General features: G+C 38.1%; 7 protein-coding genes across 9 annotated transcripts; 4 read left to right on the forward strand and 3 right to left on the reverse strand.

The window, feature by feature from the left end:
* Window positions 1-145: 145 nt before the first annotated feature.
* Window positions 146-1,452, forward strand: LOC105382786 (NADH dehydrogenase [ubiquinone] 1 alpha subcomplex subunit 13). The gene is made up of 3 exons (XM_011552724.3): window positions 146-301; window positions 539-759; window positions 1,116-1,452. Exons 1-3 carry the CDS (start codon window positions 199-201, stop codon window positions 1,251-1,253), a joined length of 462 nt encoding a protein of 153 aa, XP_011551026.2. The 5' UTR covers window positions 146-198; the 3' UTR covers window positions 1,254-1,452.
* Window positions 1,453-1,474: 22 nt separating this feature from the next.
* On the reverse strand, window positions 1,475-5,869 carry LOC105382787 (very-long-chain (3R)-3-hydroxyacyl-CoA dehydratase). Of its 2 annotated transcripts, XM_011552725.3 has the most exons (6): window positions 5,580-5,869; window positions 5,176-5,304; window positions 4,387-4,510; window positions 3,801-4,006; window positions 3,014-3,153; window positions 1,475-2,507 (listed from the first exon to the last, which is right to left on the reverse strand). In XM_011552725.3, the coding sequence occupies exons 1-6, from the start codon at window positions 5,772-5,774 to the stop codon at window positions 2,183-2,185; spliced, it is 1,119 nt and encodes a 372-aa protein (XP_011551027.2). In that variant the 5' UTR covers window positions 5,775-5,869; the 3' UTR covers window positions 1,475-2,182. The 2 variants fall into 2 exon arrangements, with proteins under 2 accessions (XP_011551027.2, XP_011551029.2); XM_011552727.3 differs by lacking the exons at window positions 5,176-5,304; window positions 5,580-5,869 and adding an exon at window positions 4,723-4,851.
* A 474-nt stretch (window positions 5,870-6,343) lies between these two features.
* On the forward strand, window positions 6,344-8,364 carry LOC105382785. Of its 2 annotated transcripts, none has more exons than XM_011552722.3 (4): window positions 6,344-6,460; window positions 6,594-6,646; window positions 6,867-6,940; window positions 7,030-8,364. In XM_011552722.3, exons 1-4 carry the CDS (start codon window positions 6,403-6,405, stop codon window positions 8,333-8,335), a joined length of 1,491 nt encoding a protein of 496 aa, XP_011551024.3. In that variant the 5' UTR covers window positions 6,344-6,402; the 3' UTR covers window positions 8,336-8,364. The 2 variants fall into 2 exon arrangements, with proteins under 2 accessions (XP_011551024.3, XP_011551025.3); XM_011552723.3 differs by having other exon boundaries at window positions 6,876-6,940.
* A 44-nt stretch (window positions 8,365-8,408) lies between these two features.
* LOC105382783 (28S ribosomal protein S30, mitochondrial) lies at window positions 8,409-11,009 on the reverse strand. The gene is made up of 5 exons (XM_011552721.3): window positions 10,480-11,009; window positions 10,180-10,321; window positions 9,789-9,930; window positions 9,479-9,634; window positions 8,409-9,228 (listed from the first exon to the last, which is right to left on the reverse strand). The coding sequence occupies exons 1-5, from the start codon at window positions 10,920-10,922 to the stop codon at window positions 8,465-8,467; spliced, it is 1,647 nt and encodes a 548-aa protein (XP_011551023.3). The 5' UTR covers window positions 10,923-11,009; the 3' UTR covers window positions 8,409-8,464.
* A 1,095-nt stretch (window positions 11,010-12,104) lies between these two features.
* LOC105382782 (eukaryotic translation initiation factor 2 subunit 2) lies at window positions 12,105-13,577 on the forward strand. Its single transcript, XM_011552719.3, has one exon. The coding sequence runs from the start codon at window positions 12,205-12,207 to the stop codon at window positions 13,144-13,146; it is 942 nt and encodes a 313-aa protein (XP_011551021.2). The 5' UTR covers window positions 12,105-12,204; the 3' UTR covers window positions 13,147-13,577.
* A 381-nt stretch (window positions 13,578-13,958) lies between these two features.
* LOC105382781 (beta-ureidopropionase) lies at window positions 13,959-15,456 on the reverse strand. Its single transcript, XM_011552718.3, has 2 exons — window positions 15,374-15,456; window positions 13,959-15,299 (listed from the first exon to the last, which is right to left on the reverse strand). Exon 2 carries the CDS (start codon window positions 15,287-15,289, stop codon window positions 14,132-14,134), a length of 1,158 nt encoding a protein of 385 aa, XP_011551020.3. The 5' UTR covers window positions 15,290-15,299; window positions 15,374-15,456; the 3' UTR covers window positions 13,959-14,131.
* Window positions 15,457-15,654: 198 nt separating this feature from the next.
* LOC105394762 (microfibrillar-associated protein 1) lies at window positions 15,655-20,738 on the forward strand. The gene is made up of 9 exons (XM_048628755.1): window positions 15,655-15,865; window positions 15,975-16,168; window positions 16,500-16,711; window positions 17,464-17,576; window positions 17,680-17,861; window positions 18,190-18,314; window positions 19,183-19,326; window positions 20,000-20,096; window positions 20,474-20,738. The coding sequence occupies exons 1-9, from the start codon at window positions 15,784-15,786 to the stop codon at window positions 20,657-20,659; spliced, it is 1,335 nt and encodes a 444-aa protein (XP_048484712.1). The 5' UTR covers window positions 15,655-15,783; the 3' UTR covers window positions 20,660-20,738.
* The last annotated feature ends 1,701 nt before the right edge of the window (window positions 20,739-22,439 follow it).

Below are 22,439 nucleotides of genomic sequence, written 5' to 3' on the forward strand. Positions count from 1 at the left end.
TTGCCAACGGGTTTTGTTGACCTTAGTTGCTGCATTATGAATGATAAATATCCATCGTTGGGCGTCCGTTGGGCCGGTCTGTACGCAGCTACAGACTAGAACCATAGACAAGCTAAACCAAAAGTCAACAAAATGACAATCGGTGTAATAATTTGACAACAAAACGCAAATTCAGTCAGTTGTCAAAAAAGGCCAAAAATGGCTGAGGCTTGTCAAGTGGCTCGTAAACAAGATTTGCCTCCCCCTGGGGGCTATAAACCCATACCGTACAAGAGAATACCAGCAAAACAATTCTTCAGCGGTATGTATTAATTTAGTATGCTAAAGTTCACTCTCCCGAATTAATTATGTAATCTCGTTCGTAGGTTAGGTTTTCTCATTATTTTTACTTTGTTTTGCACATTTCAATTACTTATACTTCATATAACTTACGAAATAGTATTAATTTATCTGATTTAAAGACTATCCCATCCATAAAATATTAAAACAAAAAAAATAACATAAATAAATAAACAACAGCTGATTGGGTGTTTTCCAGGATATGCTATGATAGCAGGCTACCTCGGTATCACCGCGGGCGCTGCATACCTCTACTACCAGAACATGAAGATGGTTCAGAAGCACGAGATTGAGATGCGTTCATCCAAGATGGCCATCTACCCGATGCTCCTGGCGGAGCGGGATCGGGAGTACATGAAGCAGCTGCGCAGGAACCGCGACGCGGAGGCCGAGCTCATGCGCGACGTGCCCGGCTGGGAGGTGAGTTCAGCAGTAACTATGAGACTCTGGATGATTGTAGCTTTGGCCCTGGTTGGGATTTCTGAATGCAAAACTGGGACAATGGGATCTAAATAAGGAATCATTATTTCAATGAGATGTCAGCTACACCTGCCGTAATTACTATCCCTGAGCTAAATAAATGTATTTAAAGATACACTTTTAGATCCGTAATACACATATAATTAGAGAATTGAGGTGCAGATTTACTTACTGATACAAATGCAAGTTAGTTTTTAACCCCATAGCAAGTGGATACAGAAATTCTGTTGCCACATAGCTTTATACATAGAATGCTTTAATGTATGTATTAAAATCATTATCTATATTAATTTCAGGTGGGCACATGGTACGGTGAGCGAGTGTACAAGAATGAGCCAGAAGACAAGTTCATTGAGCCGATCTTCCATGAGTACTATGTACACACCGACCCCCATGAATGGTTCAAGCGGGCGCATGTCAAGCTACGCTCATAAATGCCCACTACTGCAGTGATTCTTGCTGTAACAGACCTGTCCCATCTGCTGGATGACTCGAGGATGTAAGAATTGCTGGCTGAACTAGAATGATTCTATGAAGCATGTATAGTATGTGTTCATTTATGTTCGTCAACACATTTAACATCATGGTTTAATTTAATGTAGATATGTTTAAATAAATGGTCTTGAGAGGCAATTGTTTTTAAATTCAAAAGACATTTTATATAACAAAAGTGTTTATTTCCATCAGTATAAACCCAAGAATTCATAATAATGTATTTTACAAAAACAAGTTCCGATAAAACACAACCATTCAACTTCATACTTTTCTTGTAAAGAAACTAAATGCTTATTCACTGGTCAATTTAAATATAATATTTATAACGTAAGTTCATAGTTAAAAAGTTATAAGTAACACAATATTCATTTTCAAACAACTGTCTTGGAAGGAGACCTAATCGCTACCGTTATAACTATAATTGATTAAAATCACAAACCACATTCCAATTATTTTCTTTCCACAAGAAAGAATGGATAGACAGAGAAATGTTTTTGGGGGCTAGTTTACGTTGTATATTATGCATCTTTTTTATTTGTCTTGGGAATTGCTTCAATATCAGTTTCAATTTCAAGTATAGTTATTATGTCGGAGCGCTGCCATGCTATGGCTAACTCTACAACGAAATGAAGTTGTGGTTGACACAACAGCAGCGCTGATATATGAACTAAGCGTAAAAGTTTACATTAAAAACCAATAATCATTCTAGAGTCAGGGGTGCATAGATTATCTACCTTAACTCCACAGACATACAACACATAATAATATATAATGATATATCACACATGGAACACTAAAGTTTTTGGGACCTTTATCAGACATTACAATTTACAGTACCAACACCCTACACTTACAACACAATCTTAACTTACTGTGACTTCTTTATAACAACTTTTGGCTTAAGTTTTTTAATCCTAAGTTTGTACATGTGTCCCATAACTAAATACAATCCTGGGAAAGTTAGGAAAAGTAAATAAATGCGCATAAACGTTGGCATATGGAATGCAAAGTTCCACTCATTGGGTAGTGATGTAGTGAACTTTCCGGTTTCCTCAAAGTATGGGATATTACGGAGAATGACAGTGGATTCGCAGACGATGCCGATAGGGTACAGAGGGATCCATATGGTGTATCGCAGCCAGGTCAACAGCCCAATCTCTTTTTTGTACAGCTGCGAAATGTAGTATGGATATCTGGAAAATTAAAGAAAAACTATCAGTCAAGACCGGAGTTGGGTCCACAGTCTATGGCGTATGCTGAAAGTCTACTCCATTGTAAGAGCTGTTTGTTGTAATTCGTTTACCCTAACAGATATCAGTACTTTTTTTAACGTTCAATCTCGAAAAATTGCACCAGTATTCAAATAATACTAAGGTCTGATTTTTTTATTGTGTGGTGGCTAGGAGTCCATCCGGCACAAGTTATCTGAGGAATTAATTCTAATGCGGCTGCGTCTTACTAAACGGTGACTGATGGCAACAATTTTATTCCACAAATAACTTGACCTGGCCCTGTAGCACGGGGCGCTATTAAGACGTGACAAGAGTTCTCCATCGCGTTCGCTCTTGAGGCAGCGCGATGTGAGTGAGCGCGATGCAAAACTCTTGTCACGTCTTAAATGCGCCCTGTACTAGCCCTTCTGACCATTAAATAATGAGCCAGTACACATACCTACAAAATAAAATAAGCTGTTAAGTACCTGACAATCTCGATCATGGACCACACGAGGAACAGGTAGAAGACGACGGGCTTGGCCTGCATGCGCGGCTCCGCCTCGATCATCGCGAACAGCACAAACGAGCGCCCGCTCACCTGCAGGAACGGGACCAGCGCGCTGCCCTGAGGGGGGATAGGGAATAGGGTTACTACAGCCTGGCAAGTTAGTATAGAAATGGCAATGATTTTAAAAGGAAGAATACGCCCGTCAGAACGTTTTGTGAAAAGAAAATGAGAGAGAGATTTAGGGTCAACGCGAGGATGTCATTTTCTAGAGTGGTTAGGCCTGTCCTTACGCTAGTAATATTATAAGTCAATGAGAAACTGATTTTTTTGGACATGGGTGATTATGTATTAAGAAAAATGGCACCCCTACTTATTTCTTTTATTAGAAAAAATTGGGCACATCCAAGACCCCAGAAAAAATTTCTTTCATGGACGGAAATCAAACCAAGGTGCTTATATCAGTACCACTGGTTTCTAAATATATTTTTATCGTAAGCATTACAAGGAAAAGATCGCATTTGTTCAGTGTCAATAATGTGACCCCACATTAAAATGAGCGAAATAATTATAGCCCTGTTTGTACTAGATTTTACAACTGGTTTTCTAGATCATGTTGTTGGAAGTTTAAATAAAATTAGAGTAAATTAAATACTAATATTGTATTATTAGGTTTTTATATATCCCAGAATTAACATACCAAGGGGGTGAATAAATCTAGGAAAATACTTAAAGTAGCATTAATACCATTAAGATTGTTTACATACCCTAGTATAACCAAACAGTGGATGCATCACTTCAAGATACATCATCAGCTGAAGAAACTTCATGGCTGGTCCAACATGCTCGTAGGTGTCATGCACTGATTCATAATCCAGTTTTACATATCTTACAGTCATGACTGTCATTATGTACATGTAGCCCACAAATTGGAACAGGTTGTATAAGATTAAGTAGACCTTCTTTAGGTCCTCTGAAAAAGGAAGAGACATTTTCGTTTTATTTATTGAAATTCGTTAAATGGATAGTTTAAATTAGTCTTGCCACTGCACTTGATGATTAAAACAATATTTATGAGGCATATTTTTTGTTTAATCAGTTTATTCTTATCACTAGCTTTTAGATAATTATTTATCAAAAATATTGCATAGTAATAAATAATGTTTGCATAACATAACAAGACTGTATCCTAATTATAGATTTTTACTCAGACAAAACTAGTTGTGAAACTAATTATAATTTATTGTTAGCTTCACTAGCTTACGGAACCAAAACAAGGCCAGAATGTATGCAGTGGCAAAAATTATTGGAATAGTTTTTTTTTATTTGCAAACTATAATAACTATGAACTACCTTTCCTGTATCCCATCTCTTCTTTTTGTAATTGGTCATACATGCCGGGGTAATCTTTCATTACATCTCTTTTATCTTCATCACTGTCTCCTCCATCCTCTGACTTCCACAAATCAAAATTTATCTGTAAAAAGAAAACAGAAAGTGATAATGTACCTATGTACTTGTACATAATCATAACATTCATTAAATTTATCTATTTTATAAACAAAAAAAAATGGTTAATGGTTGATGGCCAATAATAAATAATATATATCATCTCCCATTTACTTTAAAATTTTAAAAGATTCCTAGTAGGTCACAAAAATATTTAAATTGTATTTATTATGAACTTACCTGCATATTTGATTAAGGGCTAGACTTCTAAATTATGATAATAAGATTACCCTAAATAGGGATCAATAAAAATCTACTGGTTATTTTAAATGGAACTTGAATCAACACCATACAGGACAGAATGCAACTAAAGTTAGAGACAGAGTGTATGTAATGATTCTCACCTGACCCCTGACTTCAGGTCTTATGCAGACATTAATGATACACATACAGTCATACATACATACTTTTAACATACAATGTAACTGTGCAGGTAAGTAGTAAAGGTGTTATGTACAGTATTAAGTATAAAATATATAGCCACCATACCAATCTCACCTTAGAATTTAGTAGGTATACATAATTTAAATACTTGTAAACTAAAAATATATATCAATATTTTGTATACTACATTTCAATGACGAAGCAGACACAATACTTTCTCATTTAAATTTTAATATTTGAACCTGGTACCTTAAGCCATGCTGGCTTCTGTGGTTGTGCTGTCAGCCGCGGCCACCATGAAGGCTTCTCTTTCTGGAGTATCAAGTCAACTCTATTGTCAAACACTCTCACAGTGGTGACATTCTCAGAGGTTTCACTCTGAAATTAACATAAACAAGTTATTTAAATGAGGCCAAGGAAGAAATACCCCAAGAATTTTGCTGATTCAAACTATGCCAAGTAGGTAGAATGCTATAGAGGTAAGAAAACGCTGGTTATGTATTTAATTACACTGATACTAATGTTTTCATCGATAAATCCAGGACTTACAAATACTAATCAATTTAGTGTCTCAATAACACACATGTATATGTATTAGCAACAATTTGCAATGTATTACATTTACACATTAGAACTTCATTAAATATACTCACAGTTTTTACTGGACAAAATAAGTCTAGGCTGAATTGATAATGGGTATCACCATGGGCCCCGATACCTTGAGCTGAAAATTTCAATTTATTTTCCACAACATTCACGTTGGGTTTCTGTACGTTCTTCAGATCTATTTTAAGAGATATGGCTCCTTCGGTCTGAGCCCAGTACACAAAGGGGCTGGGAACTACCATTTTTGTCGTCAAGGCTTCATAAAGATGTAAAATGTAAATATTCCCAATTTTTTCGGCACCGGATCAAACCAAATTTATGTGACTGACACTTGTTTGACATTTGATATGACGATATGACAGCAAACTGGAGGTGTGGAGTTGTCTATGGTTGGTGGCATTTAAGTCCATTCACACCATATTCACACATATCAGTGATGCTTCAGTGCCGGCACAGGGTAGTATCAGTGATAAATATTCTAACAAGTGTGAATACGTCCATACAGAATCACACTTGTTGTCAGAGCCAGTTTTGCTTCAGTGCTGTCACTGACAAGTAGTGTGAATAGACCTTAGCCTTCTCGTATGTTTCGTACACTAGAAGCCTCCTAGAAGCGGAGGAATATTTTTTTTCCGTGCGCGGTATATCTAGGTGATGGCGGACTCCTTCGTAAGCCCCTGCGATGAGATGTGCAGAAGTTCTGGGTGTCCATTTATGGAGCGGAGGGAGTAGTGGAATTACAGGCAACACAGCACTGTACCATAGACAGTCACACTCTTGTCTTGTCTATGCCTTGCTCTCTGTTTTGGACTTTTGGTTCAAAAAGTAAATAAGTATTTTTACTAAACTTTTAATTCACAATGATTTGCCATGTTGATTGTTATGTTTCTTCCAACATGTCTCAATATATTGTTAATAATGTCAGAAGGTATTATTGTGTATGTCTTAATTAAAAACTTACCTCCTTATTCATGCTCGGCCTTACCCTTTCTCATCCAAACCCTACGTACCTATGTAGAAGACCCACCGTGGATCTAACTGAATATAATTTTATGTTTTAGGTGTAGATACAAAACATATTGAAAAGTTTCAGACAAATTTTAATGTTACAAAGGTAAGAGAACTTACTTGGGGGTAACTATGTAGGTAGGTAAGTCCTCCTAGCCAATTAATCTCCATACCCCAATGGGACAGAAAACCGACACGGCGATTTCCAAGACTGGAGAGAGCTGGGCGCAGAACTAATAGGTCTTCTGCATCCTATCAAAACATGGACTTACTAAGTACCTACTTAGATACGTCAGCAGTAGTGGTAAAATTTAATTAATTTACAGTTATTTCAGGAAAACAATACAATAGAGTTTGAATATAAAGCTAACCATGATGAAATGTACTTCAGGCCTAATAAGTAAGTATACATACACTTCGCTTTTTAAAATAAGCAATGCATTCAGACAGTGTAGTGTATCATAATAATATTCAACTTTTATTTTTCAGTACTTACCGGAGTATTCGGGATATAAAAAGAAATAGGCGAAAATGTACAAGTATATTTAACCATGTTGACGAATACAGCCTGTACAGAGTTAGGGACTTAAAAAAATCTGTATTCCTAATGGAACCTGAAAATCCGATTCATTCGAAAAAGTACTTAGTCTTTAGTTTAGACAACGACTCAGCTACAAGTTTGGAAGAGTACACAAAGATACCATCTATCACTTTACTTCTGGAAAACAATAGATGTTTAGTAAAAAATAAAATTGAGGATCATTGTAAGGCTCAGAAAAGCTACGAAAACGCTATGCATGTCTTGTGGGATCAGAGAAAGTTCTACAAATCGACGAATTTCTTGAGTAAAATAAGAAGTTTCTTAACTATGCGACAGAGTAAGAGAGAGTGTAGCTACAAAAAATGGCAACCAGATATATCGAGAGAAAATTACCAGACAAATAGCAAACCATGGATATTTAAGTTTGTAAATAATTCAAGAAGGCTAAAACATAATCTTATCAAGCCGTCTACTACAAACAAGCCAACAACAGAAATTAATAAACACAAAAAAGAAATAAATGTTCAAATACTAAATGAGGATGGAATCGCAAGTCCTCTAATAGGTACTGCAGTAACTGAATACATAAGAGAATCAGAATTAGGTCTTAATGTGAATGTTTACAATGTTATCAATAATTTTGTGAAAATTCCCAATAGACATAAAGTAAAGAGAACCCCATGTATGACGTTCAACTTCAAGAGTACTGAGCCACCTGAAAAGTGCAAAAACAAATCTGAAAAGAATAGAAGGTTAGCATATTTTTACGATGTCACTAAAACGAAAACAGCCTACCGGTTGGGGCCAATTTATAGAATAGACAGAAATACATTTTTGTTCCTACACTTGAATGATAAACACATCAAGGCTTATGAAGACAGTAATCGACAGCTGGGACCTGATTCTGAAATAATATTTCAAAATAACGTGTTAGATGTTGTAATAAGCTTGGCTCCAAGTACTCACGATAAAGAAAAATGCAAACAGAAAACTACTAAGTGTAAGCCGAAAACACGCAAAAAAATAATACCAAAATGCAGTTCAGACAAGGGAAAAACAAAATCATTCGAAAAGCAAATTCAGCAAGTATCTTTCAAAGTTAACGGGAATCTGAGCCAGTTAAATATTATTAACTTCATTAACATCAGGAGAAATGGTACTGATGTCAAAACATATTTTGGTCCAGCCTATGAAAATATTGATAACTCAACTATATTTAAGCTATTAGATAGTGAAACACCATTACTAGAATAGTTAACTATTAATAAAATTATGGACACTAATTAAGACTAGATTTACTTTATCCTAACATAATAAAAGATTTGGACTCAATTAATAATTTATTCTAAATTCCTAAAAAAACTACTATACAGTATTCTTACATTAAACATCTGGGTAGTATGTTGTCTCAAACTTCTTTCTGCATCTTGGATAAGGACGAAGAGCCTTCGGTATATAAGGAGGAAGATGCTCATTCAATTTCCTGTCAAATGGATTTATTCCTCTCTCAAATGGCCTCACTTTACGTTCAAAGAATCTTGTTTTGTTCTGAATTTTGTAAATATACTCCCAGTGGTATATCTCAGGTGTTAAGTAGTGCTTAGGTTTGTTAGAAACTAGATGTTTGAATCTGTCCTCTAGCCAGCAGCGTTTGTTGTCATCTTCAATGTCAGCCACTACCTGTTCTTCCTTGTCCAGATAAGGTTTCATGTCATAGTCTCTTTCCTCAGGTTTATTCAGATACACTTGAATGATCATTTTCAGTACATCTTCATTGAGACCATTGACTTTACCATTCTCTAGGCTTTCGTAAAGTTTAAGAGGGTTAGTACCAAAGCAAACATTGCTTTTGGGGTTGTCCACTTGGTCATTGTGAAAAGCTATAGTATTCAGCTGGTATGCATAGAATGACCACAGTTGTCCATTAGTTATGATGGTTTGTGTGGACAGTGGGTATGTGACATCATTGTATGTGTTGAAGCCCTGGTAGTTGGCTTGGGCTAGAAGCCACCCGAAGCTGGCCTGCAGGGCCTGGCAGTGCAAAGCTTCAATGTTGTCTTCTGGCCCAAAATCTTTTCTGTCCAATATGTAGTCTCGGCTGTGGATTGATAAGAGACCAAATTCTTCTGGGTCACCTGGCCAGTAACCTGAAAAAGGAAAGTGTGATTAAAATTAGTTCTCCATGTGTGGGACTCTATTATTTGATATTGATATGCCCCAAAGGTAGGCATGGCACAGTTGGAGAGCATGAAATGTTTTTTCTTCACTTTAGTAAAAGTCAGAAAAATGCCAGTATCACCAATACACCATTATTGCCAATACAAGCCCTCTAGAATCCTGTTTGATTTGACTGGTCTTCTTACTAGAACTGGTTGTCCACTTTATTATGAAATTTACCTGGTATATTGGTCCCATGCCTAAATTCTGTACTGTACCCAACTGTTTGAGGTTGGTATAAGAATTGTGGAACTTTAAATTCAGGGTTCTCTGCTTCACTGTATGGTATAAATGGTTTCAGTGGTAGAGCATTTCTTAGTGTAAGCATTGGAGTGCCTGTAAAACAAAATATAAATTAAATTAACAAATAATAATGAAGTTATTTAAAGAGGGAGAAGAAGTAGACTGGATAGATCTAGATACCAGCGATTCATTCATTCATTTTGCAAATAAAATCATAAGAATACAAAGTTTTATCAATGTAAATTACCTAAGTATTGGACTGGCCTGTTGATGGGTTCATTGATTCTGTCTTCATACCATTTGAAAGTCTTTCTCCAGTTTACTACTTTCCTGGGTGGGTCTACACCACCCACCATCCAGAATGCTTCATGACGGGGATCATAATCAACCTGTAAAATAAATAAATATCCTTTAAACTTTGTTACTTGCTACTGTTTCTCTACATATTATATTCATCATAATCATAAATTCATAACCCATAGTTTTAGGCATGAAAAGGATCAGCAGAGGGTAATTTGATATTGAATTTTTACAGACAGTGGCTGAAATATTGCCACCATATTTTGAATGCAGCACTTGCCTTATAAAGGGTTAAATGATTTTAAAAGTTAAATGAAATGCCTTAATATTATTATTACCTGGGCTGTAAGAATGTGAGAAGCTTTGCTGGATAGGTTATTTGATATGGTCCTATTTATCTGTCGGACAATGTTTTTGGTAATGACATTCTCTTTTTGACGTTCTTCTGATAAGGTACTGGACGTATCAGTTAGGTTCCTTCTGTAAATAATAAATTTATCATCAAAAACTTGAGTAAGTTTTAAGGTTGGGATGTATCCTGAAGGTCTCCTGGACCTTTAATTAGTAGATCAGTAAGTATAAAATGATTATAGTAGCTAGTATACTCTATCTTAAATTATAATATAATCAATACTTACTCTACTCCTTCATGTTCAATGGCAATAATATCCTCAACATCTGATTTAATTTCTTTGACAATATCACTTGCAATAGCTTCTGTTTCTGTGTAGGTATCGGGAAGCTTTTCTGATTGTATAAAGTGACTTCTTGTGTAGAACTGTATTACAGGCATAGCATTGTAGGGAACCTTCTGGTCAGTCAGCATTATACACTTCCACCCATAGTACCTAGGCATGTTCAGAGCAATCTGCTTTTCTTCTATGGTTTTGACTTTCCTTATTTTATCGTAAACTGACTGCCTTTCACGGGCCTTTCTCGATTGAAGAGACAAATCCTGAATAGGCGGATATTCAGGCGTTTCTGTGTATTCATTTTGGTCAAGTATTGCTGGCTGTGAGTACTGTCTTGCTTTTAAGTGTTTTAACTTGTTAAATGTCCTGTGAAACTTAACTAAATTCATTTTTACTTATTTAATTTTTCCTAAACACAACACAAGAACAGTAAATTTTTGGGGTTATGAAGTTTATTTTTAATTTTTCTTAAAAAATAAGACTAACCACAGAATAGTTTTTCTAAAGCTGCGTACACACCGGCCCAACGAAGGCCAACGAACGGGTTTCGTTGGCCTTCGCTGGTGCAATCTGAGGCGCGAGCATAGGATTCGATACTATTTTCGAATCTACACGAAGGGTCGCTTTTACCAAACGCTAAACGTATGACAGGCTTCTAAATACGTTTAGCGTTTGGTGAAATTCCACCTAACATGGAAAAAACAAATGCCACTTTTGCCTTACATTTTGACAGTGACAGTTGACGATACGCAACGTAAACGGAGCTTTCGAATCCTGTGCTCGGGCAACTGGACGGATTAGCTAATGCCAACGATCGCTCGTTAACGTGTGCCGGCGATCCGAAGCGTGGCGGCAACATCAAAGAAATCGAGCTATTTGAACGAATCCTGTTTGGACGGTCGCCGAAGGCCAACGAACGAACGCTCAGTTGAAGCAAGAGAGCGTAGCGTGTAGACGTCCAATTTGATAATTACTTGGATATTTCCCGCCATTTAGATCATGCAGAAAAACAAAGAATGGAGTAACGACGATATGTTTTCAATTATAATGATGTTGTCGTCGTCCATGATTAAATTGCGAATGAAAGAGAAAAGATCTGGAATCAAGTGCCAACGAACGTTCGTTCGAGCACTAATTGTATTTGGAGGTATTATCGAACACCAACGAGCATGCGGAGGCCAACGCTAGCGAACGATAAATATCCTTCGTTGGCCGTTCGTTGGCCCGGTGTGTACGCAGCTTAAAAAACGAGTTGGCTCTGGCAACATTGGTATAGTGCCACAAACTTATCTGTTCCGGTGACAGCTCAAATAAATCTCTAATATTTCTTAATTCTATAAGATTTTAAGTTTGCTCGTATTGTTATTTCGCTCTTGCGGTGTTAATAAACCCATCTAATGTTTTAAAATATACAATTCATTAGTAAGTAATGAGATATGGATCAATTTAGTTCGCTGTCACCGGAACAGATAAGTTTGTGGCACTATAAGTGATAACTCGTGCTAGTTTTTTGGGCTGCGTTCATGTTTCATTAGTTTTCGTTAAGTTGCAGGCACTGACATTCTACAAACCATAGACATAAGCTGATGCAACTTTTTGACATTTCATTAACCCCATGCTCTAACCAAAAGATTTTTGTAACTGGAAAAAGTAGTTTTTTTACAATAAATCATGGACGACGACATGATTTTCGACCCAACTCTCAAAAAGAAGAAGAAGAAGAAGACTGGCTTCGATATGGAGGCCGCATTGGCCGGGGAACAAGGTGAAAATACAAGCAAGGAGGTGCCAGCGGACCTAGGTGACGTAGACGTCGACATCCCAGAGGACGACAACCTCGATCTAGACAACTTCGGCAAGAAGAAGAAGAAGAAAAAGAAGGCATTCTTCAACTTGGAGGAGCTGGAGAGCGCGCTGCCGGAGAGCAAGGAGGAGCCGGCGCCCGAGGAGCCCGAGCCCGCGGAGGAGGAGCCCGTGGACGACCTCGACCTCGACATAGACTTCTCCAAGTCCAAGAAGAAGAAGAAGAAAAAGAACATCGACGAGCTGGTGGCCGAGGATGAGTACAAGGGCGAGGACAAGGAGAACGTGGAGGACGTGCACGGGGACTGGGTGGGCAGCGACCGCGACTACACGTACGACGAGCTGTTAGAGCGCGTGTTCGACATCATGCGCGAGAAGAACCCCTCCATGGTCTCTGGCAAGAAGCAGAAGTTCATCATGAGGCCCCCACAAGTCGTCAGGATTGGCACCAAAAAGACATCCTTTGCCAACTTCACAGAAATATGCAAAACACTCCATCGACAGCCCAAACATTTACTAGACTTCCTACTGGCAGAGTTGGGTACGAGTGGGTCTGTTGACGGTAATGCTCAGCTTATTATCAAGGGACGTTTCCAACAGAAACAAATAGAGAATGTGTTGCGTAGGTACATTAAAGAGTATGTCACGTGTCACACGTGTCGCTCGCCAGACACCATCCTACAGAAAGACACAAGATTGTTCTTCCTCCAGTGTGAAACCTGTGGGTCCCGGTGCTCCGTCGCCAGTATCAAGTCTGGTTTCCAGGCTGTCACCGGCAAGAGAGCTGCTATCCGTGCAAAGACTGCATAAAGTATTAGTTAATAGTGAAAACCAATTTGTCAATGAAACTGGGATACATGCAGACATTTCTTGTTATGCACCTTTTTTATACATTTTCAAGACTAACATCTTCTTACTTGGTGCTTTAACTATATCTACAAAGGTATACAATAACTGTGCAATCTTTCTTTTGATAAGGTACAGGCTACCTTAAAACTACTTCACTTTCAATGGTAACAACATTACTGTTATATTGTTTATCTATTTTCTTTCTATTTATTTGTCATAATTTAAACATGTGTACATAAGGATAGAATGAATAGTGTTTCTACACTACATATTGATGAAATTGATTGCAATAATTATTGAAAATGCTATCTGTGTGTACCCCAAATAAGAACTTTGTAATTGTGTATAGCTCACTTCTGTATTATTCTCATTACACATGTTTTTATATAAAATCTTGTTTTATTTAGTAGGCAGGTAGTAGTTTAACTTTATTTTACATACAAACAGTGCCCTGATAGCAGCCTCATTCTCATAGGTATGTGAACATAAATAGCTTAACAATGAAAGACTTGCTTAGCGCCATCTTATCCCACCACCAAGATCTTACCCCATGGTGACTTCATAATCATGTGCCATTTCAATACTGGTGGCACTACAGTACATAATTATTAATTACCATACAGTTACTAAACTAATGGTAATTAGGTACCTAATTTGTTAGAGAATAATTTATCAAAAGCATTATTTTTACAGCCTACCCTGCCTCCTAATCCTAATATAAATTGTAATATTGGTGATACAGTTTAGGTAAGTATTAAAGTAAAAACAACAAATAAGGTATAACATAGCTTTTATATTTTCTGGTAGTAAAATAATATTAATAACATGCAATAAATTTTGATAAAAAATATAAATTCAACAATAAAATTAATAAAATATCTCTTAAAACTAAATTCATGCTTAGTCATTGTAAAAAAAATAAAATTTCTGTGTTTCAGTGGCATATTTAAGAAATAATTTGAGGTTTATATTCATGTTTGGTAGCCTTGTTAAGGCTATCAGCATACATATCAAGACGCTGGGTCATAGTGAATCCCCACTTGTCCTTGATTTGGCGACAAAGATTCAGATCAATTTCAGCTATTAACAAGCCATCCTTGGTTCTAGACAAGCTAGGGCTTCTTGCTCCATCTGGAGCTGTCACATAGCTGGATCCATAGAAGTGCCCAAAGTCTTTATGGGCTGGCTTGCCATCACCAGAAGTGAACTCATTTGGAAAAGACTCAGTTCCCACTCTGTTGATTCCAAAAGTAAAATAACTGTTGGCAATAGCTGCATTCCTAGCTTCTACAGCCCACAAGTGTTCACTGAGACCTGCCACAGTGGCCGATGGGTTGAACACCACTTCAGCTCCATTCACCCCAAACATGAGCCAATTCTGGGGATGGTGGCGGCCATAGCAAATATTTATGGCAATCTTTCCATACTTGGTATCAAACACAGGGTGACCAGTGTTACCCTCAAAATAGTATGTAGACTCATTAAAATCACCAACCCTTGGAATGTGGTTCTTCCTATGTTTCCCAATGACTTTTCCTTGCTCATTGATAACAACTGCGGTGTTCCAGATGGTGTCACCGTGAGCCTCATCTCTCTCAAGAATGGGAGACACAATCACCATGTTGTATTTGACTGCAAATTCCCTAAGGAACTGGGTACTTGGGCCATCGGTGGCCGACTCCGCGAACTCACACCAGGGATGTTTCTCCCTGGTGCAGAACGCGAAGGGCATGCTCCAAGCCTCCTGCAGACACAGGACATTGACACCTTCATCTCCAGCAGTGTTAATTATCTTCTCCAGCTTATTAAACATGGCCTGCCGCTGCTCAGTGATGGGTTTATCAGTCGCAGCTGCGTTAGAATGCTGGATCACCCCGACTTTTACTACTCGAGGAGCTCTGGTATCTTCCTTTTTAGCTGGGAAAGCATAAGCAGATATTTCAAAATCGTTGTTCGACGCAACATCTTGGCTGTTTTTCTTCACTTTGATTACGTGGTGATCGGTTCGGCCGTAGTGTATCCTATTAAATTCTTCCAGATCTTTTCCTGACAATGCATTAGCAATAAGGGAGTCAAGACTGTGGAGTTGGGGTGTGGCAGACATTGTGCGCGAGCTAAAAGAGATATAAATTGTTATTCCGTGTAACTTAAATTCAATGTAATTTGTGGACAAATTTATCTAATTTACTTTATTTGTAGCGGTCTTATGTACAAAAGTGTTATCAATTTCTTATCACCGATCAAAAAATAAACAATAGCGATATCGGTCTCGGTGTAGTCGGTGTACCTTCCAAAGTACTCTGTGTTTATGACATTATGTCAATGTCGATGTCGGTACGAAATAGGTAGGTACGAAGTTTACGGTAAACCTTAGCATCTACTGTCTCAATCACTGTCCATTCCACTGTATTATTTAGGAGTCTGCTCTGTGTACTCTTGTCAAACAAATGTCATTCTGTCCCAGTCCCATCCGTACTCCATCTCCATCCATTGTTGTTTAGTCGTTTTTATTTTAGTTATACGTAAATAGCTACTCTTGTGCATGATTGTAAACAATTATTCATATTTATAACTTAACTGTATGCACTTAGAATCATCATGAATAGTGTAAGCACCTTACCAGCCCAACCCATTGGGATACAGAGTACTGCGGGGGCAGTGCCTGTTCGAAATGAAAAGGGTAAGGCTAAACATAAATTAGTATTTAATCTCTTCATTGGCTTGAAATGAATGAAGAATGACCCAATTATTGTTGACAATGTTAATTAACCATTGATTTCCTTGTGTAGGTGAAATATCTATGAAAAAAGTTAAGGTGCAGAGGTATATTTCTGGAAAGAAACCTGACTATGCCCAAGGGGCTTCCTCATCGGAAGAGTCTGACGCCGAGGACTTCATTGAGCAGCAGCGGCCGGAGCGGCGCCTGCAGACCCTCCCGCAGGTCATCAGCAGGGAGGAACATCACAGTGAATCTGACAATGAGGTAAAATTACTATTGCTGCTATAAGTAATCAATCTCTCATTATTATATCATTGCTTCTATTGAGCAGAACAGTTGCCATAATCATAATCCAACCTTGTACATAATTTTTGATTGCTACTCTATAGTTAAGTAGACTACAGGTCAAATTTTGTAAGGTTGTACATAACTTCACTAGGAAAAACCTAGATGAACAGACAGATAAACTATTGTAACATTGTAAGAATGCTTCCATGCCATGCCATTGGCATAGCTCTTATTTATTGTTCCATTTTGCAATGATCATGTTAATTTGAACTTCAATATTAATTTATTTCTAATATAATATCTGCAGGTGGATGATCCAAGGTTACGTCGTCTGCGTAGCACAGCGGCCCGTTCACCCCCACGCCGGTCTGAACACAGACCAGAGGTTATTGATGCAGAGCCAGAAGTTTCAGAGCCAAGTGCTGATGAAGCCAACAGCACCTCTGAGAGTGAAGATGAATTGGAGGAGGAGGAAATTGAAAGGCGTCGGCAAGCTCTCAAAGCCAAACTTGCAGCCAGGTTTGTGTGTTTTAATTATTAAAACGGCGGCCCTGAGCGGCGTGGGGCTGTGGGCGCCGACGCGCGGGGGCCGCCCGCGCCGCGCCGCCTGCGCGCGCCCGCCTGCCCTTGCACCAGTAGTTGAGGTCACCACAGTACGTGGACAGAATGCTCCCACTGTCAGGGCTATTTGTTATATTAATAACTTTTTAGAGCGATGTCAGGATGCCGACATACATCATACTACATTACCTGCTCTCATTAGGCTATGTAAAGTTGTACTTAGTTCCTAAGATATATGTTATTTATTGTTTAAAATGATCTCAATTTATATAGATTTTTAATTCTGTTTTTTTTAAATGTTGTATTTTATGTTTCTTTTTGTATAATTTTAATTGTATTAGTTGAATGCTAAATTCTATTTTGTAAATACATAATTGTTGTACCTACTACCTAGCAATAATCGCGTGTTGGCCATAGCTGTTAAGCATTATTGTTTTTATAATAAATAAATAAATAAATAAATAAATAAATTAGTACTATGTCTATTGTTATCTTTTCCTATGGAAGAAAAGGGATGTTACGTATTAATTTTCTATATTGTCTTTGTCATTTGAAAAGTGATGATTTGAAAATATCATTAGGTAGGTACATTGTTTAAATGTCATTTCAGCATCAAATCGTAGTCAAGAAAGAATATTTATGAACTTTCATCATCAAAATACTATGTAATTTCTGGCCCAGGTAGATAATCATGTGGGTATGATTTCCAGGGAAGCTGAGAAGGAGGCTCTGGGCAGAGATGAGGACGAGGAGATGATGGATGCTGCCAAGGAGGAGAGTGAATCCTCTGACACAGAGTACACAGACAGTGAAGAAGATACAGGTTGGGTATTGTATTAAATCACTAAAACAATTAAAATTTATATAAACAACAACTGTTGAAAAAAAACTAACTCTCCTTACTACCTCTTCTTACCAATCTCCAGGTCCGCGAGTGAAGCCAGTGTTCGTGAGAGCTGCCGACAGAATGACAGTTGCAGAGAGAGATCGCAAGATGAAACAACAGAAGAAAGAAGAGGCAGAAGCGAGAAAAGAGAAGGAGGAGAGAAGAAAAGAGGCGCTGAAACTTGTGGAAGAGACCATCAGAGCTGAGCAGAAGAATACACAGGTACTGACCACATATTCTTGTACTTTATTGTAATGTTTTGGGCATAGGCCCAGTGTTGAGTCCCAGTTCTGTGGCACATACTATTAACTACCTATGTTAAACTAAATACATAAAAACTTGTTAGACACAGTCATGACACATCTGGTATAATATTTTAATATTATGCATTAAGTAAATTCAACACTGCATGAAAGGATCCACACACTGAAAGCATGACTCAAATAGAGTGGATTTATTTAACTATTCAGCTAAGGCTTCGGCAAGCCATTCTTGCTAGCCTTTCTACCAAAATTAAACTTATTTTAACATATTTTTTTATAAATTCCAGGCGGAACAGAAGGAGGGCAACATCAACGACGTGTGCACGGACGACGAGAACGACGAGCTCGAGTACGAGGCGTGGAAGCTGCGCGAGATGAAGCGCATCAAGCGGGACAAGGAGGAACGCGAGGCGTGAGTGTTGCCCCTTGTGTACAGTTTGAAATAGAGATAAGATCCCACCTTCAGCGCAAACAGTTTGTTCCAGACCTATGACTTCACAAAATCTATCTTCATTTAAAGAGCAACTATATAAATTCGCTTCGCCTTAAAAAGTTTTCCCGTGGGAATTCTGGGATAAAAAGTAGCCTATGTTCTTTCTCAGGGTCTTAGACCATATGTATACCAAATTTCATTAAAATCCGTTCAGTAGTTTTTGCGTGAAATAGTAACAGACAGCCTTACAGACAGACAGACAGACACAGTTACTTTCGCATTTATAATATTAGTTAGGATAAATTCCAAAGATCTCACGTCATGGGTTTACTAATCTTTTCACCACGGTGGAAAACCATAGATGCGCTTTGGAGTCTCGTGTTGTCACCTACAAGCCTGGAAAAAACACTGAGCAGTCATCCTTACAACTGAACTAGCGCAACAATCACAGTCCAAACCGCTTCATCATCCTTAATCCTCCTTACAACATTAATGCCGAGGTTGCAGAAAGCATATCGGCATGAAATCTATGTCTGTCTCTTTCTGTCCGTATACTGTAGCAAGCAAGTAGAGCAAGGCAGCAATACATTTTAAGTTAACGTCAGCTTAAAGTTATTTTCTGTAACTCAGCGTATACGCGTATACTGTGTTGCAATAAAGTGTTCATAACTAAACAAACGTGAACTATCTGCCCTCATCCCCAGCGTGGAGAAGGAGATCCTCGCCTGTTTTATTAAACTATTTTATTCCACTTTATAATTTCTTGTCACAGTCCTAATCGCTGCACCATCCTGCAATTCTGACAACCTGAACTCATTCTGACCCTCTCTCTCTGGTTCTCCTCTAGCGTGGAGAAGGAACTCCTAGCCGTGGAGCGTCTCCGCAACATGACGGAGGAGGAGCGGCGCGCGGAGCAGCGCGCGCACCCGCGCCTCGTCACCAACAAGGCCGTCAAGGGCAAGTACAAGTTCCTGCAGAAGTACTACCACAGGTCAGTGCCGGGTTGTTGTTACTGTAGACTATTTTTTTAACAAACCAGAGTCACGAGCACAGGATTCGAATCCTCCGTTTAGGTTGCGTATTGGTTGCGTATCGTCAAATGTCACTGTCAAAATGTAAGGCAAATTTGTTAGTTCCAAAAGTGGCATTTGTTTTTCCATGTTAGGTGGAATTTCACCAAACGCTAAACGTATTTAGTAGCCTGTCATATGTCTGTCATTTAGTACAAAATGTATTTAAATTTTGATTTAAATACGTTTAGCGTTTGGTAAAAGTGACCCTTCGTGTAGATTCGAAAATAGTAGCTATCGCTACACAGTACAGAGACAGAGTACTGCTGAGTATGCCTTTCGCACATTTCCGATATTGAGATGGGTCATTGTTAAAACCAATAGCAACACAGTAAAACAATTTCAGTTCTCGTTTGTTTACAAAAAAAACCCCTTATTCATAGAAAAGTTACAATACGTTTTAACTAATAAACTGTTTTGTCCCTCTCCGACAAAGAACAATTTGTTCTTTGACAGAGAGGGACAAAACAGTTTATTAGTTAAAATGTTCTGTAACTTCTCTATGAATAAGGGGGATAGACTATAATGTATTTGTAAAGTTTGAAAAGAAATCTGGAGACTACGAACATAACTAAAATATGCATTTGTTTTCAGAGGTGCGTTCTACTTGGACAAGGAGGAGGACGTGTTCAAACAAGACTTCTCCGGAGCCACGCTCGATGACCAGTTTGACAAGACTGTGTTGCCAAAGGTCAGTACACATTTTACTAAAACTTTATCTTCAATGAACTGTTTCAGTAAACGACCGCTATGTGCTTGCTCCAACACTCTTATCAGAGTTCACCATCATCATCTCTCATAGAGTGCCCTGCAACTGCAACATATTACCGCTTCTGCACATTTTACACTAGTCTTATATGAAAATTGCAATCATGAGCAAGAGGGCATATTGCTCGTTATATCTCATTCATAGTTTGAGCACCAAAATCAAATCATCAAATAATACTCTTCCACTTACTACACCTAAATCTATCCCAAGAATCCCCCAACTGTCCTCCTTATCCAACTGTCATTTAATCTATCTCACCAAACATGCCAACATGCCAACCTACACAAAATTCTTCACAGGTGATGCAAGTGAAGAAATTCGGTCGTTCCGGTCGCACCAAATACACGCATCTAGTGGACCAAGACACCACGGAGTTCGAGTCAGCGTGGAGCAACGAGGGGGCAGCGGCTCGACTGAACTTCCGCGGAGGCATGAAGCAAGTGTTCGACAAACCCTCAGCCAAGAGGAAGCACCACAATACGTGAAGTGAAGAGCTGGAGTGTAGGGTTAATGTTTAGTCGTAAGGTTTTTTTAGGAAATAAATTAATGATAGTGAAAGTGCAATGTGTTTGTTATTATGGCATGCCTACGTAGTGAATTATAAAAAAGGCATATTTCCGTGTTTTTTTATTATATTTGAGACTTAAAGATCTTGTAATAAAAAATAACAAATTATGATGGCATTCAAAGTATAATGGAAATAAGCCCCTTTTGAAAAACTACTCCTTTTGTCCTGTCAGTTTGCCCCCAGTAAGTATACGAGTAGTATAAGACACATCCTATGAGTGTATAGAAATATCTGGCAATGACGACAATACCGCCCGCTATTCTCTCGTTCGTGGAGACTCTCCGTAATTGTATCCTAATCCTAGAATTAACCAAAATTATTGATAGGACCATAACTCAACAGGTAATACATACCCATAAGCATTGGCTTAGGCCTAGTATTTCTAGTAAACTAGAATCTGCTAAATAGAATTAGAATATTAAAGAATTAGGTACTGTTGGTATGTATACGAATATTACGAATCACTTTTTAACACATAACATTTTCTTAAAACAATTATTAAATATTAGGTACCTTCCTAAAAGCATTTTCAGTAGATTCAGAAAGTACCACAAACTTCGTACTAAATGTAGGTATGTCCTCCAAAGCTCAGCCGAGCTTTTTAACACCGCTGTATCTAGTTACATACCTCTATATCTGGCTATTTTACATTTTTAAGTTTAGAATTCGCTTACATGAAAATATGTTGACGTAAACAAACTCTTGCGTTTACAAAAGTACACGTCGACACGGATATTGAATCGGCAATAACCGACGAGCGGTCTGGCTCGGAGACGCTGTCCCCATTAGCATGCATTTATGCGGAGATTTCTTCGCGGCAGTGCTTGCACCCGTGTTGTGCCCTGTCTGTGAGATTCTACAGCACCATTCTGCTGACTTTTTAACAGCTGCATTAGTTTACTGATAGGTAGCTACTTAACTACATACTTTGAAAATAGAAAATATTATTTGGAAACTTCGGTATCTGTTGATCTGTAAGAATGTAGGTAACCTATGATATCTTAACCAAAATTCTAGTAAGGAAAGAATGGCGATGTACAGGCTATGTTCATTATGAAGAGCCAACAATCGTCAACAACTGCATCTCTAGACCAATCTCGAGTGGCGCTTATAAAACTAAATATCAGCATTAAAACATGGGTTTTATTTAAAATATCTATAAGTATGTACTTATGTGAAGAAAAATTACACGATTTCTTATTAATTTCATGGCCCAATGTAGCTAATGTTTCTGTGAACGGTGAACGGTGTAATACCGTTGAGCGTAATAACGTACCTACTTATGCTTAACTTTTTACGATTCTTTCAGAAGTTTCAGTTTCATCAATGTAAGATATTAGCCATCTCCGTCCAATGAGCTTTTTACTGAGTATTTAAATAGAATGCAACGAGTGAAACGGGATCCCAGGCTTAGAGTTAGGTTCAGAAGTTCGGAATAGCTTACAGCTAGATTTAAGAAGTTCCGTCGTTAGGAAGTTTTATATTTTACGGCGTTTACGATGCGACGACGACGGCGGGATCCGGCGTGATTTATGAGTGATTCTCTCAACTTTAACTAGCGCAAGCAAAGTGCCGTCTGAACTGTGCACTCACAATTTCCATGCATTTTATTTCGGCACTTTCTTACTTTATCTAATCCCTGTGAATCCTGCGATACTAAAATGGCGGAGAAAAACACCGTTCTATTTTAGCTCATT

The sequence above is a fragment of the Plutella xylostella genome, chromosome 21 (assembly GCF_932276165.1).
Source record: "Plutella xylostella chromosome 21, ilPluXylo3.1, whole genome shotgun sequence".
Taxonomy (NCBI): Eukaryota; Metazoa; Arthropoda; class Insecta; order Lepidoptera; family Plutellidae; genus Plutella; species Plutella xylostella.